This window comes from Leucopleurus acutus (genome assembly GCF_964270905.1).
Source record: "Leucopleurus acutus genome assembly, chromosome: 14".
NCBI lineage: Eukaryota > Metazoa > Chordata > Mammalia > Artiodactyla > Delphinidae > Leucopleurus > Leucopleurus acutus.
The window spans coordinates 5471230-5487198 of record NC_139156.1 but is presented as its reverse complement, the minus strand read 5'-3'; the positions used below and the strand labels follow the sequence as shown (position 1 = coordinate 5487198).

Genomic DNA, 15969 nt, shown 5'->3' with positions numbered 1-15969 from the left:
GGCTCAGTATTTGTGGCTTGCGGGCTCTAGAGTAGTTGTGGCGCACGGGCTTAGCTGCTCCGCAGTATGTGAGATCCCCCTGGACCAGGGCTCGAACCCATGTCCCCTGCATTGGCAGGCGGATTCGTAACTGCTGCGCCACCAGGGAAGACCCTCATTCTGTTTCTTCCCTTTTCACTCAGCACTGTGCTCCAAGACGCAGTCCTGTCGTGTGTATATATTTAGTCCGTGGCCCTCACTGCTCTGTGTGCACCTGCACGTGTTGCTAGCCACCCTCCAGTTCTGGGCACTCATTCTGCCCCCCTAGATCACGCTGCCACGGGCCTCCTGTGTCTGCCCCGCTGCATGTGGATGGGTATGTGGGATGTCTTTGGGGTGCACGGCTGCTCACGGGGTGTGGGGTTATATACTCTGGATAAGTAGGGTCACGCTCACACTGGTTGTGTGGTCTCCACTCCCATTCTCAGTGCCAGGGGCTGCCAGAATCCTGCAGCGTTGAGATTTCTCTCCCTATAATAACTGTGCAGTAACATTATGTTTTAAATTTTGATTTATCTGATTATTAGTGTGAGCATCTCTTCATTCATGTGTAAGTCTTTCAGGTTCCTTCTTCTATACATTGTTTATAAACGTTGCTTATTTTTGACTTGGTTTCTGTCTTCTTCTTGTCACTTTGAAGTATTTCCTTGGATGTTCTAGGACATTCATCCCATGTCAGTTTCAGAAAAGAAAGGGCCAAGTAATACTGAAAATACCGGAAGGATAAAATAACAGGATAGCGGACAGTCCGTTACATTGAATACAGCCTTTTGAACTTTTTCCGTTTCACTGTCTGTGAACACTGTCCTGGGTGGATGCTGGTTCTGGCCTTGGCAGGTAGAAACCCGCGAAGGAGACAGTGCATGGCTCTCCGGAGGTAATCCTCCAAACGTGCAGGAAAATCCAGGCATTTTGTGTCTGCGGTGCCCCCTAATCTGTGCGGTTCCCTTGTCAGGAAGTGAAATGGGTTCGTTGTTTGTATCCAGGTCTTAGCAGATCCTTTGCGAGACTCCTAGCGATTTCCAGCTTCTTTTCTGAATGCTCAGAAAGCATCTCTTCATAGCACCTGGAGGATCTTAACCCCGTCGCTTTCTGGTTCCTCTCCACCTCTGGTTGTTAAATTATTGCTCTGTTAGAGGTGTGTGGTCATTGGTGCAATGTAGGCCCGTTTTCAGTTTCTGGGCACCTTCATTCACGTATCCCAGGTTTCCGAGGTTTGACTGTTTCACTGTATAAAAGCCCAATACTTGGATGTTCTCTGGGAGTTGACTCGACGGGCGCTTTCCAAGTATCTCCGTCCTTTTGCTCCTGGGGGGCTGAGTTGGAATTTGTCTGAGCTTTGATTTCCTTTTCTGGAGTGAGGTGGCCTACAGCAGCTTCAGAGTGTTTGGGATAAGGAGACATCCACCGACGTCCTGCCGCGGCGTAGTTGTTGGGAGGTGGGTGGCCTGCCGTGGACCCCTGGGCACTGGCAGGGGCGATTTCTGCCCTCAGTTGAAGTGGAAGGGACAGGGAGTGGTCCGGTCCAGTCCGGCACTGAATGTCTCTTCCATTTGGCATTTAATTCCTGCCAGCAGTGCTAGCACGTCTGTCTTCTGCTCTGTTTGCTTGTCCTCCCCACGTGAGGGAATGGGAACTTGAATCTAGGCCAGACCCCAAGGGGGTAGGCGGACCTGTATTCCTGGGCCCGGTGCTTCCTGTTGGGGGTCCAGCCTTTGCCACAGAAGCACTTTGTGCGATCGTGGCTGCTCCAGGGCGAAGCCCCCCTCCGTCCCTTAGAGGGAGGAAGTCGGCTCTCAATAGGATTTCTGTTTCGCGGCAGCTCTTGATGATCTGAGGATGCTGGTATGTGCACTTGGCAGTGACCCCGCTCCATCCGGCGGAGGAACAGATACGAAAATGCACACTCCAGGAGCCTGCCTAGGGCCGGGTGGTCAAAAGGACCACTCCTCCTCCTGGAACTGTGCTTCTTCAGTTCTCATTGGCGCCTTCAAGGCCGCGTGCGGCAGGTGCAGGTGAAGGAGCTGGAGGTCTGTGTGAAGAGGCCCCTGGCCAGGCTTCAAGCGTGGTTTTGAGATGCTGTTTAGGAGACCCCATAGCATCTCTCCAAAGCCTTAAGATTACTGAGTTCTGTTACGGGCTGACTTCCCTGGTTCTGCAAACAATGAGTTCTTGACAGCGGGAAGGTGCTGTTAGGATGCTGTGATGTCTCCTTGTACTAACTGTTTCGCTTTTGTGTTTGTTTAGGGTGGTACAGAGGTTACACCTTAAGGAAAAAGTCTAAGAAGGTAAGTCTTTGTTATTAAACACAGTGCATGTCCCTCCATAAATCACAATAGGCGAGGAAATAAATTCTGTCTCGTGGTGCCTAAGAGTTGTCCTTATATATCTCTTTCTCTGAATTAAAAAAATACATGGGTTGAAATACAGGCTACCCTGAATTGTTTCCTTTAAAAAATTTTTTTAATTAAAAAAATTTTATTTTGTTAATTGAAGTATAGTTGATAATCAGTGTTGTGTTAGTTTCAGGTGTACAGCAAAGTGGTTCAGTTATACATACACATATATCCATTTTTTTTCAGATTCTTCTCCCATACAGGTTGTTACAAGATATTGAGTCGAGTTCCCTGTGCTGTACAGTAGGTCCTTGTTAGTTATCTATTCTATATATAGTAGTGTGTATATGTTAACCCCAAACTTCTAATTTATCACTTCCCTTCCCGAATTGTTTTCTTCTGAACAACATATGTACGTAGAAATTGCAATTTCATTTCTGTGAGTGAATGGCTGGGTTGTGGCGTGATATTGACCCGTTGTCATGAGAGGTGGACTCTTCTTTTCCTTGTAGAATTCTGCATCCTGTTTAAGCACAGGATGTGTAAGAGAATGATCTGGGTATAATGACTTGAGAAGAAGGTACTGCTCACGATTTTCAATCTTGCATTATCCTTGAGGATAAATTAGCAGATTTGCAGCGCTCATGCTTGCTTTTTCAAACCCTCTTGCTTATAACTATTTTTATACTGCTTACGTCGCTGGCAAAAGAAAGAGGTTCTGCCTTCCAGGGCAGTTTGCATGCGTGGTTGTTTGAATTTCTGAAGCTAAGATGTGCAGTTACATTGCGGTGGACAGTCCCGTACACAGTTCTGTTGTGGCTTTTCCATTCTCAGCTTCACAAAATCTAATGATGGCTCTTCCACTTCATTCTATGATTCTGAAGTACTGTCCATTCTAAGCTGTGGTTTGGCTGTCCACGTTACCTTATAAAATCTCATTATACTTGACAGATGGTTCATTTTATCTGTTTCTTAGCTTGGCCTCTCATTATCTAGTTACTGGGCTGGTCTCCTCTTGTGGTCCAGAGCCTGTAACTAAGGCTGCTGGAGTCCAGCTGTGCAAGCACAGGGCCTTCTTCATCTGCTTTCCCCAGACGCCCTGCTCTCAGGCTGTGCCAGACAGGTGGGAGCTGTCCATCCTCTGGTCTCAGTCACCTCGGAGGCCTCCAGGCTGAGCTTCACGGCAGCCTTTCTCTGGCATAGTCTGTCCTAATGTGAGAGATGCTGTGAGGGATACCTGGTGAGTCAGATCTGCAAATGGGAGCCAGGACCTCCCACCTCCGCCCTGCCGAGCTCAGACTGGCTCTGAGTCTCTACACATCCAATGACCTGGAGCCTTGAGCTTTGAACAAGGTAGATTCCAACCAGGCGGCTGCTGGAATAGATTTCTCCAGGGAAAGTTCTATTTTCACATTGATTATCTCTTCCATAATTTGGGATTAGCAGATGCAAGCTATTACATATAAGATGGATAAACTACAAGGTCCTATTGTATAACACAGGGAACTGTATTCAATATCCTGTGATAAACCATCGTGGAAAAGAATATGAAAAAGAAAGTATGTGTGTGTGTGTGTGTGTGTGTGTGTGTGTGTGTGTGTGTGTATTTAACTGAGTCACTTTGCTATACAGCAGACATTAACACAACATTGTAAATCAGCTATACTTCAATTAAAAAAAAAAAGAATGTATTCCTGCAGATGAAAACCTGAGGTTCATGTGAGAAAGCCACAGTTGAGGACTTTATTAATAAAGAGATTAGGGTTATGAACCATCCCCTCTCCCCAGTGACAAAGCTGCAACTTCATGTGCATCCCGGGGAAGCTGTTCACTTTTCTTTGATATTTGGTATTTGGTGTCTGGTACCACCTTCCCAGTCGGGGATCTCTCCCAACTCCCCATGCCTCCACGAGCCCTAATCCTTCCTACCCTGCACCACAGGGCCCTGACTTTACAGCTCACAGAGCTGGGTAGGGGCATATTTATTTTTCCACCTAAAATCTTCATTAGCAGATGAGGAAATTGAAGCCTTAAAAAGGTCGTGATTTTGCATCAGCACCCCTGCCCCAGGCAGTGGCAGAGAAGGGACTTGGCTCCTAGTAACCTGACTCTGTGTTCCGGAAGCATCCTTTTATTGGTATTCACAGATGAGCAATAGATCTGGGCTGGTCCCGACCGCCCCAGCTGGAGAAGTTGCTCATTTCAGGCTTCCCTGGTGGCGCAGTGGTTAAGAATTCCACCTGCCAATGCAGGGAATACGGGTTCGAGCCCTGGTCTGGGAAGATCCCACATGCCGCGGAGCAACTAAGCCCGTGCACCACAACTACTAAGCCTGTGCTCTAGAGCCTGTGAGTCACAACTACTGAGCCCGTGTGCCACAGCTACTGAAGCCCACGTGCCTAGAGCCCGTGCTCCGCAACAAGAGAAGCCACTGCAATGAGAAGCCCGTGCACCGCTACAAAGAGTAGCCCCCGCTCCCTGCAACTAGAGAAAGCCCGCGCGCAGCAACGAAGCCCCAATGCAGCCAAAAATAAAATGAATTTAAAAAAAAAAAAGTCGCTTATTTCAAGCCTCCAGATGTGTCCAGCCTCATTTCTTTCACTGTCCCTTCTGGGGCTCCATGATTCTCGAGAGCAGGTTTACCGAGACTGAGGGACATCTCTGGACGTGGGCAGGGGGCGAGACTGGCTTATTTGTATATGTGTCCGTCCCGTCGTCCCTCCCCGCCCCGTGCTCACCTGTTGACATCAAATGTGCACCTGGAGACCGTCCTGGGATCTGGAGGTGTCCTAGCATCGGGCCCCCGCAGTCCTCTGTGGTGGTCAGCCTCTGTCTTTCTGCCTGACTCCTTCCCTCTCTGTGCTAATTCTTCTTCACATGAAGTGCAGCCACTTCCCTGGCAGGCAGGAGGAATCTGAACCAGTGGTGCCCATGCCCCCTTCCCAAGCAGGATTAGTAGGGTGGTTTCTGGATTTCCTGTGGAAATCCTTTGGGGCCAGATGCCAGGGAAACCTAGTCGGAAGCTCCTGTTCCCACAGCAGGTGCCCGAAGCCACCAGGGCCACTGATTGGCTTTTTGCTGCGTGCATGACATCTCACATGGGAAGCCGCAACCTGTTTGCGTTGCATCGTTGCAAGATCCCGGGGCCTGGTGCCCCATTGCTTGCCCTCCAGGAAGGGAGGTAGTGTCCTTGCTCAGGAAGCAGGACCAGGACTCTTGGTAAAGCTCCTGGCGCTTCACACACGGCGCCTGACACTGACCGTCCTCTTGAGGAGCTGTCTCCCTCGGAACTGTCTGTTGGGCCCCTGTGTGCCGTACGCTTGGGGGTGCCAAGCCCTGTCTCCGTGTAACCTGGTGTGCTCCCCCTAGGAGTCTGGCAGGTTGGGCGAAATGCACCCAGTTTCTCTATTTTATCTGACGGCCCCTCTGGAGATGGTTGAGAAAGTCTCCTTGGGTCAGGTAAGCAGTCAGTGCCTATGTGATGATCAACGGTATAAACTAACTTTTGATGACAGTTTTAGTATTTCGAAAGGAAGAGCTGTCAGAAGCCATTGTCAGAACTTGTTCTTAGGCATCCTCTGGCTGTGGGTCTTCCTGTGTTGAGGTCAGCAGTAAAAACGAGGTGTGGCCCGTGGAGAAGGCACAGCAAAGTCCCTGTGGGATTTTTTCTTTGCAAACAGATTGCGTCTGTTTTCTTCTAAGACATCCGCAGCCTCTTTGAAACACAAGCGGAAGGAGTTGCCATCTTTTACACTTCTTTGTTTTCTGTGCTGTGTTGTGTATGAGACTTACTTAGCATTAGGCTTGAAGATTTAATAGTGATCCAGCCACATCCCCACCTCCATTTTGGGGGGGCAGTCGTTCGATTTGCAATCAGTACTCATATTAATAATAAAACCTACTGTCTTTTTTCCTCCCAAAGGGTATATTTCCTGCTTCATATATTCATCTTAAAGAAGCCATAGTTGAAGGAAAAGGGTGAGTCTTGTCTTGATATTTAAATGAAGTCGTGCAGTGATTGTATTTGGCCTGAGGCTCTTTGCAGGGCGATGTTGGGGGTTGGACAATGGGTGACATTGACCCTGATGTGACAGGAGTTTGGGGAGAGAAGGGAAACTGCTGATCTAGGGCTGTCCACAGCATGGCTTTGAGCCTTCACACAGTCTTAAGTTAAGTCAGCGTCGGAACTGCGGCCAACCTCCTTGAACCTGATGCGGGTTTGGAAAGCTTCGTAGTTCTTCCTCTGTGAGCCACCTATTAGGCAAAGCCTGCACGGCGCCCCCAGCTCTGAATCCATTTTCCCGGAAGACTTTGCAGGCTGTGACGCAAATGGGGTTGAGGGTGAAGCAACAGTTGTTAAATTGGGGTGTGTGTGAATTTACACGTTGCTTAATGCTGACGTATGTTTCCTAGAGGTCATAAAACTGATGTATAAGATCTTTAAAAGGACATTTGTAGAACAGGAACCCATTAGGCGGGAATGGCAAATGAATAGCCAGGTGCGAACTTGGAGGAAGGAGCATTAAAATGTTTTCCTTTTTTGTCTCTGCTACATCTTCACGCTCAGTTAAATATGTAAATGATAAAATTACTAACCATATGATTACTGCATAATGACATCTCTGCGGCTGATTGCAAAATTGCCTTTCCAAGCAGTGTACTTTTAACATACGGAAAGGACTAGGTCGGGCTCTGTAGTTCCGATTAAAACGAAGAAAATAATTTAGAGGCATAAATGTGATGACCTGTAATAGGGTCCTTTTTTCTACAGATAAAATGTTTTGTATGTACAGTTTCAAAGGGAAGTAAAAAGAGGAAAGTTTTGAAACTTTCATCCTTCTGTGGAAATAGTTGAATAAAGTGTGCTTTTCATGTATTTTACATCAGTCTGTAGCAGGATCAGTCTGGACATCAGACTGTAGAGGAATTATTTTTTTAAAAAGCACTTTGATGTATACAAATGAGTATATGTAAAATGTAATTACGAAGCATAATAGTGAAGGGCACAAGGGACTGTGTGGATTCTTCGTAAGTAGAGTCACCCCCTGACAGCCAGATGGACAGGCAGACAGACACTTCTGTTCCTGTCACTGGGTTAGTGTCACATGCCCCAGCGTGAGCAAACGAACGGGGCACCGGTGAAACCAGCAGTCTAGAAAGTTCTCTGCCGATGCTCCAGGGCTCCTGTGATTGCTCTTACTGATACCTGCCCTAACCCTCCCTCGGCTGTTCCCACCCAAACCTGGCTGCTTCCCGCCTCCCTCCTGGCAGAGAACCTCCTGCCTTCAGACTTGACTGGTGGTTTCACTCCGTACTTTTCCTCCGGATACCGTGGGCATCACCTTCCCTTTCTTCTCCTGGTCCTTCCTCCTTTCCAGTGCCGGCCACTCTTCATCCTGCCCCTGCCTGTCTCCTTGCTGTCCAAGTTCATTATCTCGTCTCTCCTGCAGGCTCTCTCTCCTCTCTGTACACCGGCCTTCCTTCACGCTCAGACACCCCAGATCGTGGCTGCGTTGCGGCTGCCACCGATCCTGTACCTTTAGCCTCGTGACCAAGGCAATTCCCGTTTGTCCCCTCCCCTGACACTGACATGGTTACCACACCTCCTAATCGCCAGCGTCTTCTTAGCCCTCCTCTCTGGAGCTTGTCTGTCGCATCTGACACTGGCGGGCGTCCGCTGCACTCAGCTCCTGTGGCTTCTGGTGCTTCCCTGCCCTGCATCACCCCTGCCTGCCCCTCTCAGGGCGCCCTCCTTACCTTCTCCTGGTTCTCTGTTGCCCCTCCCCCCTTGAGGTGGCTTCTGTTCTTGCATCTCAGCTGTCGCCTCTCTGTGGGAAACGCTTGGATGGGGACCTCCGGCCCTGACTTGTCCCGTGACATCTGCTTCAGTCATGCAGAGCCAGGGAGCTCATATGAGTCACCACCTGTGACAGGCACTGTCGGGTGTGTTTACTGCTGGCCCCCAGCAGGTAGCAGGGTGGTTACAGAGGTAACAGCACAGCCGCGTCAGATACCTTAGAGCCAGCTGGCACTCAGTCCAGGGGACAGATCAGGCCAATGCAGGAAAGAAGGTGAGAAGGATCCAGAGCTGAGACCGGGGTCCACCGTGTGCAGTGAGGCCCTCCCCCATGGGGAAAGCGGGGTCTCATTGAGTTCCAGGTGTCTCCTAGCCAGTGGGAAGAGCCCAGTGGACCCAGCATGAAACTCAGGCTCTGTGACATGAGTGCAGCCCAGTTACTGACGAGCGTCCTCGCACTGTGCGTAGAGGAGCTCTCCCTGGAGGCTTTGCAGGGATGACATCACAGAGTCATATGATGTCAACCACATTTTCATCAACATCCCTACTGGGAAACTCGGTGACAGAGTTGGTAGGACTGCTGTAACCATCACGTCCTGTAATGGACACTGATGATGTCCCAGCAAAGGGTAATTCCTAACAGCACTTTCGTGTGGGGTGGTCCCGCGGGCAGCCCTCTCTGGACGTCTGGTCCCTGCTATCCCGCTGGTGCATGTGGCCAGACCTCTCTGGAGCGACTGGTCCTCTCTCAGGGACTCCAGTGTTTCTTCCTTGGGGAGCACCCCGCCATCAGTGAGTCATTGCAGCCCTGAACCCCGATTGTGAGCTGCAGCCAGGGTCCTGCCCACAGGTCTGGGCTCCAGGCAGTTGAAGATATGTAGGTGGGACCTATTTCAATGCCCCCTGGACACTTCATGTTGATGGGAGTTTTGTCTGTTCAGGACCTGTAGGCCCAGGTGGTCTGACTTCACAAGCCACCAAATTCAGTCTCTGACCCAGTCCCAGATACCAATATTATGAGTCCTACTCAGCGCAATGCCCGATGCAGAGCACGTGACCAGAAAACAGTGGTTGATTTAATAAAAACCAGCGCACAGATATTGGTAGATCATGAGTCAAGAATAAGTCAAGGGTTAACCTTCTGGGGTGGAGAGAAAAGGGAAAGAGGATAAGCAGAATTCGGGGATCAGGGCACCTGTGGACACTTGAAAGCTGTAACCTCGCTCATATTTCGCAAGGATAACTGCTTCATGTATATTATCATAGAATGAGTTTTAGGCCTGATGGAAACGTAAAAAATCATCTTATCCCAAACCTGCATTTTAATGCCACACAGGCTGGTGGTAATTTATGGCATCTATAAAATAGATGGGTACGCATATTATGAATATACTTTACACCTCTCAGACCTTGATGTTCTGACGGGATATCACTTGCCTCCTTCATCTTACCTTGACATATGAGGTAGATGGCTTACACGGAGGATGATGTACGAACGTTCTCAGACTCCGTACAGAAATTTCTTGTCGCTCGTAGAGATGCATGTATTCCTTTGTGGGCACAGTCTTATTTGCACACTGTCTCTCCATTTGCTTAAACATTGCACACTGTGGCCTAGATTTGGAATTTACAAGGTACCCCTGGTTTAACGAAGCCATGACCATCTCTCTCCTTTCCTGCATCCTTCCCAGGCAACATGAAACGGTCATCCCAGGCGACCTCCCGCTCATACAGGAAGTCACCACAACACTGAGAGAGTGGTCCACCATCTGGAGGCAGCTCTATGTGGTGAGAAAATGGGATTGTGAATCGGAGCTTAGCAATAGAGAATGGTCTTTGTGGACCCCGCTGAACCAACAGGGTAGTTTGCCTTTTTCCGGGAACCTCAGAAGCAGAACGTGTGGGAGCAGGTCATACTTAGCAGCCTGGCCCAGTACTCTGGTCACCCTCAGGGACTATGTGCCCTTCCACCTGCTTTGTGTTGGGGTGTAGCCGTGCTGACTGCAGTGAAGTGGCTGTCAAGGAAGGGGCCATGGGTTTCACCTTTCCTTGAGTTGGAAAGGGAAATGGGCTGCTTTCCGGCTTTGGAAGACAGGCTGAGGCAACCTGCGCTGGGGTTCCCTCACAGTTTGTATGTGAGTATGAAAGCGAAAACCTGCTTTGAAACTGTCGTAGGTGCTTCGTTATGGATGCAGTAGAGAGGGATGACTGTCTTTGCCATTGTTTGCACGTAGGTAATGCTTCTTTTCATTAGAGAAAAATGACATAGTCTTCTAGACCTAAGCGTGTCTGTTGCAGAGGGACGGAAATAGTTTACTTTCTGGCTTCGTGTGTGGTGTCCAGTTCTCCTCATCTCGGAAGAAGCCTTATTAATGCAGCGAGTTTGGAGCCCTGACATCTTCCATTTCGTATTCCCTGGGGCATTTCTTTGCACATAAATTCACATTTATGGAAGCATACCTTTTGTTAAGCCTGTATTTCTCTTCAGAGTCTTGACTTCTCATCTGCTAATGTTGTCGGCCCAAAGCTAGGACTCTGGAGGGAAGGCCGTGCTTCGATTTCTCGGGAACATAGAAAACTTCCCAGCATCCCACAGCTGCTCTCCAGGCAGCCTTGTTGCTTTTGATTATACAGTGGTTTCCTATAAATGCACAGTAATAAGCAGTTGCAGTAATTGTTCATCAAATGTTCTCCAAACCTAAAAGCGTAAAGTTAGCCGTGAATGTTTTGTGTAAATCTGAGCAATTTCGGAGTCGGTGTTTCATGTTAGCAATTTTTAAACAAAAATGCAGCAGCAAAACAAACAGGAGTCGATGCTGACAAATATGTTAGTGGACACGGTTTTAGCCGTACAGTCCCAGAACAGGCATTCCTAACTGTCACCTTGGTTTCCTTTTGAAAAATTTACATTTGCTTCTTAGGGATTTACATTGCTAGATTAGTGCAAAGCTAAACAACAGTGCTTATTTTATATATATATATATATATACACACACATACTGCTCATAAATATTTTTTTCCCCCTCTGCTCTGTGGCTGTAGACAAGTTAGGAAAATATTGAGGATTTTAGGTATTTGGTAATGCTTTATAAAACTGGACAAGGAGAATTAATAAGATGGAAACAAACTTAATTTTAGAATAAACCAGTGATTTCGATTATTTAGTTTTCATTTAAGGAATTCAGATTATGGGAATTCCTTGGTGGTCTAGTGGTTGGTTAGGACTCAGTGCTTTCACTGCTGTGGGCCCAGGTCCGATCCCTGGTTGGGGAACTAAGATTCTGCAAGCCTTGTGGCATGGTCAAAAAAAAAAAAAAAAAGAAAGAAAGAAATTAAGATTAGGATCATACTAAGGAAAAAAGCTCATGGGATGGAAGATAATCTGTTAGGGCATGCTAGGATGGGTAAGTGGTGGGGATCTTGGAAATTCCTAGAAAGGATGTCAAATATAGAAATAGTGGGGGTGAGAGATTCAGCTGTGTAGAGGAGAAGTTATTCTAAAATGTAGCAATGACCACGTTTTAATTTTTTATAGGCACCATGCCATGTAGAATTTTATCAAGTTAGGTTTCACCTAGATTTTTTTTCATGGAAAGAACCACAGGGTTCTTTTTCCTTTGGGTGATTCCTCATTTTCTTGATGAATTGTACTCTTTGCGGTGCGCGGGCTTCTCGTTGCGGTGGCTTCTCTTGTTGCAGAGCACGGGCTCCAGGCGCGCGGGCTTCAGTAGTTGTGGCTCGCCGGCTCTCGGGCGCAGGCTCAGTAGTTGTGGCTCATTGGCTCCAGAGCGCAGGCTCAGTAGTTGTGGCGCACGGGCTTAGTTGCCCTGCGGCATGTGGGATCTTCCTGGAACGGGGCTCGAACCCGTGTCCCCTGCCTTGGCAGGCGGATTCTTAAGCACTGCCACCAGGGAAGTCCCTCTTGATGAATTGTACTCTTGCGGTTGCAAAACTGTTGCTTTTCTTTGTGCCATCAACCCCCTTGGAATATGTAGAAAGCGATAAGCGGTACGAATTTTGTATCTTGTTTGTGCTTCCCTTTGGCGTAAACGCACCGAGAGCTTTTGTAGACTCAGATTTTGCCTTTTGCAGAAGCCTCTCTGCACGTGCCAAATGCACCACAGTCACCAGAAGAGCCCAGAGGCACATTCTCTTGTAGCTCAGCCGACAGGCCTCGGGGTTGAGTTTCTCTGTGTGCTGAGAATTATTGGGGGAGAAGGTATTCTGAAGTCTCAGTAGGCAAGATCTGTAGGCTGGGCACTTCCTCAGGGAGCTACAAGGGTTGCCCGTTCATAGGCCGGATTCTAGAAGCTCCCGTGCTGGCTTTGAGGCGCCAAGTCCAGACCCTGCCCTGGTCTACTCTGCTTGGCTGGAATATGCAAGATCGCGCATTGTCTTTTATTCTTTTCATCTTTTCGTGTGTGATGGGAACCAAATTCTATCTAACATGTTCAGTTCCATGCTAAAAACATCTTTAATTTGACATTAATTGAACACCATCATATAAAGCACAGACATGTCTATTTGAGAAAAAAAGAAATCCACAGTGCTCTTTTAAATCAAGAACTTAACAACTGGCTTTTCCCCCCTCGTCTAGCAAGATAACAGGGAGATGTTTCGAAACGTTCGGCACATGATCTACGACCTTATTGAGTGGCGATCGCAGATTCTTTCTGGAACTCTGCCACAGGATGAGCTCAAAGAACTGAAGAAGAAAGTCACTGCCAAGATTGATTATGGAAACAGGTTCGTTTATTTGAAAGATGATTTCATGCTTACATTATCCAATATAATAGCATCCCCGTAAACCTTGAGGAGAATATAATCCTATCTTACGATAAAACAAAATTTCTAACATCAAAATAATGGCACGGGTTTCATTTTTAAAAGGATGAGCTGTTTTCTCTTGGATCCTGAAGATCAGGGGTTTTCTGAGTCACTGTTGAAAAGTATTCTTTTCAAGAAGATGGGCCTGGGATAACCTGTCATTGTCACTCTTTCAGAGGGGACCGCACATTGATTCCCCTGACGGGGAACTTTTCCTTCCTGCTGACAGTATTTGACCTTGATTCCAGACATGGGGGTACTTTGTGTAGTAACAAAAGCACCTGGTTTCTTTCTGTGCAATCCTGCGTTCTGAAAGTTGGAAGGGACATCGAAGGGCACCTTAAAACTTGGCACCAGTGTAGGGACGCCAGATTTGGCGAACAGAAATACAGCCAGCTGGTCTCTTCTCTTCTCCGTCATCCTATGTGTGGTTGAATTTGCTCCTTGCCATGTCTTCTCACAAGACTTTCAGGATCAAGCGATTCCTGGCCAAGGAACAAAAGGAGAATTGTCCTATTCCCTAACGGATTTGAATGAAAACTGGTAATAAAATCAGGTACAATTCCAAGAGAAGACATTGGAGAAGAACCAAGCTGGGTCTGTAAGGAGCCTCGCGTGAGGTGGCACACATATTTATGCTGTGTCAAGGTCACTTGCATGTTACCATATCTCTCTGAGGCCATCACTAGTATCTGAACAGCTGGATGTGTTTTATTTTTGTGTCAGTGTTTCTGCACTAGTGCAGAAACTATTATTATTGGCTTAATAATAAATATGTGAGACCTTTTGTTGGAAAAAGTATACAGCCAGCTAAATTTGCATTTTCGATATGAACAACACGTAATTGTTTTACAGGAGTATGTCTCATGCAAAAGTTCCCATTTACAGCAGGGTGCCGCCCAGCTCTGCTTGAATGCCTTTGACAATGGTGCACTCACTCTCCCACAGAGATGCGTGTCCTGGTGTGGGCATGCATTTCTGATGCACAGTCATCCCAGCTCTCCCAGGTTCTGTAACCAGAATGAGGCCATGCCTTTTCTACCGGGTAACTATTTGACTGTTCATATAATGTCAGAGCTGCAAGAAGCCTTAAAAAGTATCTGGTCACAGGACCCCCAAATGCTGGTCTGTATCAGAATCACTTGGAAAGCTTTCAAAACATAGCATCCTGGGAACCACTCCTTAAGATCCTGATTGCTGGCGTCTGCAATGCTGGCTAGAAATCCCAGTCTTTCAGAATAGACTTGGACTGTGACGGACAGCAGATTGGGAAACTACTGGTTTAGTCCAGCCTCCTCATTTTACACATTAGGATGTAAAGCTCAGAAAATAGCTCCATTCAGTTGAAGGGAGTCCTGGAAAAACTAAAGAAGTGTTTTGTAAAATCAGAATTATAACGGTTTTGTTTTCTGGTAATTCAGACTTTCAAGTGTGAAAAGGTTTTAAAAGCTGCATTATTAGTAAGATGTAATGTTTGGATTAGAAAAGCCTACAGGAGAAGGCTTTTTAATGTTTTTTTCCCCCAGGAAGCCAGAGATTTCTGGGTATAGGATATGAGATATTGTTGCAGTGAAACCCTCTTCAAGACCACCTGACTAAAAACCCAAACTTTTGGAGCTTTGCTTCTATTTTCTCTTGGAGTATCATATTTTGAACTTATGTCCAGAAACCACCTGCTTAATTTGGCCGTGGGAAGCCAAAGTACATTATGTCGTGGAACAATCTAGTTAAGAAAGGGAAGTATTTCCAAACGTAATTTACTACTTTGATAGGAAATGCAGTCCTTAACAAGATAGGTTTTTGCCCAAGGAACTCAGATCTACTCCATAACTTCTCTAAAGCCCAATACTCTGTGCATATCTTTCCAGTTCCTTCTTCAGAAAACAAAATAGTGAAAAATAAAATCACTGTGTTCACAGTCGGATTTTAAAATGGTTTCTGGGAGACATTTGAGAATGTGATTAAGGTCATGGACCATCTCTCTAGGAAAATGCACATACATAACACATACACACAGAATTTTGCACGTAATTTCAGGGCGTTCCCCCCGCCCCCCCCTGCCAGAGGTGCTTTGGGCTTCCACGGATTTAGTTTCTAATGGTGTTAGAGTCCCTCGCTCTGCTGCAGTGTACCTTCACAGTGGAGGCTCAGTCTGGATTCAGAACCACCCGAGCACCAGCTGCTGAGAACAGCGCATGGAATGGTTGGTGTGGAGATCCCTGAGAGACCACTTCCTGTGGCAGTTTCCACATGGCATTCCGGAAAGAGCATGGGCTCTGCCGTGAGAGGGTTCTGGCTCAGAATCCAGGCCCTGGGGTCTTTTAGATGTTTCTCTGAGCTTAGGTTTCCTCCTTTGTGAAATGGGTCTGACCAGCTGTACTGGCGGGCCTGAGGTACGTGGCAGGATGTACACAGCAGGCTGGAGCATGGCCAGAGCCTCTGCTTCTCAGGGAGCCTGATTCTGTGTGGCCTGCAGGACCTTCTGGTGAGTCTTCCTAAAGCCAGATGCTTTGTAGTTCTGCCCACGCCAGCACTGGCCCTGCCCACACCAGAACAGGAACCCCCACCCACCCTAAACAGCATTGACTCTGCCCACGCCAGCACTGGCCCTGCCCACATAAGAACAGATCCCACTTCATTAGCATTGGCTCCACCCACACCAGCACTGGCTCCTCCCAGGGGACGAGCAGTAATATTTAAGAGGGAGGGGCTTTCCCGAATTGGTGAATCTTGTTACAAAGACAGCTAATAAGAGCATATTACCTCTTGAAATTCCTCACAATCATTACAACCACTAAGGTTCTTTTCATGCAAAGGGAAAAGCCTCTGTTCGTTTAAAAGCCCGTTTACCCTGGGCTGCCGACAGGCCCAGTTGGTCTTGTTTCACCATCCGTGAATTTGCTCAGTAGATATATTAACAGGACAAAATGAGGTTTTTGTGATTTCCTTCCACAAATAGTGCAGTGGTCC

The 15969-nt window shown here is 47.5% G+C and overlaps 1 protein-coding gene and 1 pseudogene across 3 annotated transcripts in view; both read left to right on the top strand.

Moving 5' to 3' along the window:
* The window catches only part of DOCK1 (dedicator of cytokinesis 1), a 528830-nt gene that overhangs the window by 56063 nt on the left and 456798 nt on the right, over positions 1-15969 (top strand). For both annotated transcript variants that reach the window (XM_082855005.1, XM_082855004.1), the window contains exons 3-6: positions 2287-2327; positions 6298-6353; positions 9864-9960; positions 12770-12918. In XM_082855005.1, the coding sequence (XP_082711131.1) occupies positions 2287-2327; positions 6298-6353; positions 9864-9960; positions 12770-12918 (343 nt within the window). The remainder of the gene's footprint in view (positions 1-2286; positions 2328-6297; positions 6354-9863; positions 9961-12769; positions 12919-15969) is intronic.
* Positions 13449-13604, top strand: LOC309971691 (large ribosomal subunit protein eL39-like; annotated as a pseudogene). Its single transcript has one exon. The product of its transcript is annotated as a large ribosomal subunit protein eL39-like (transcript).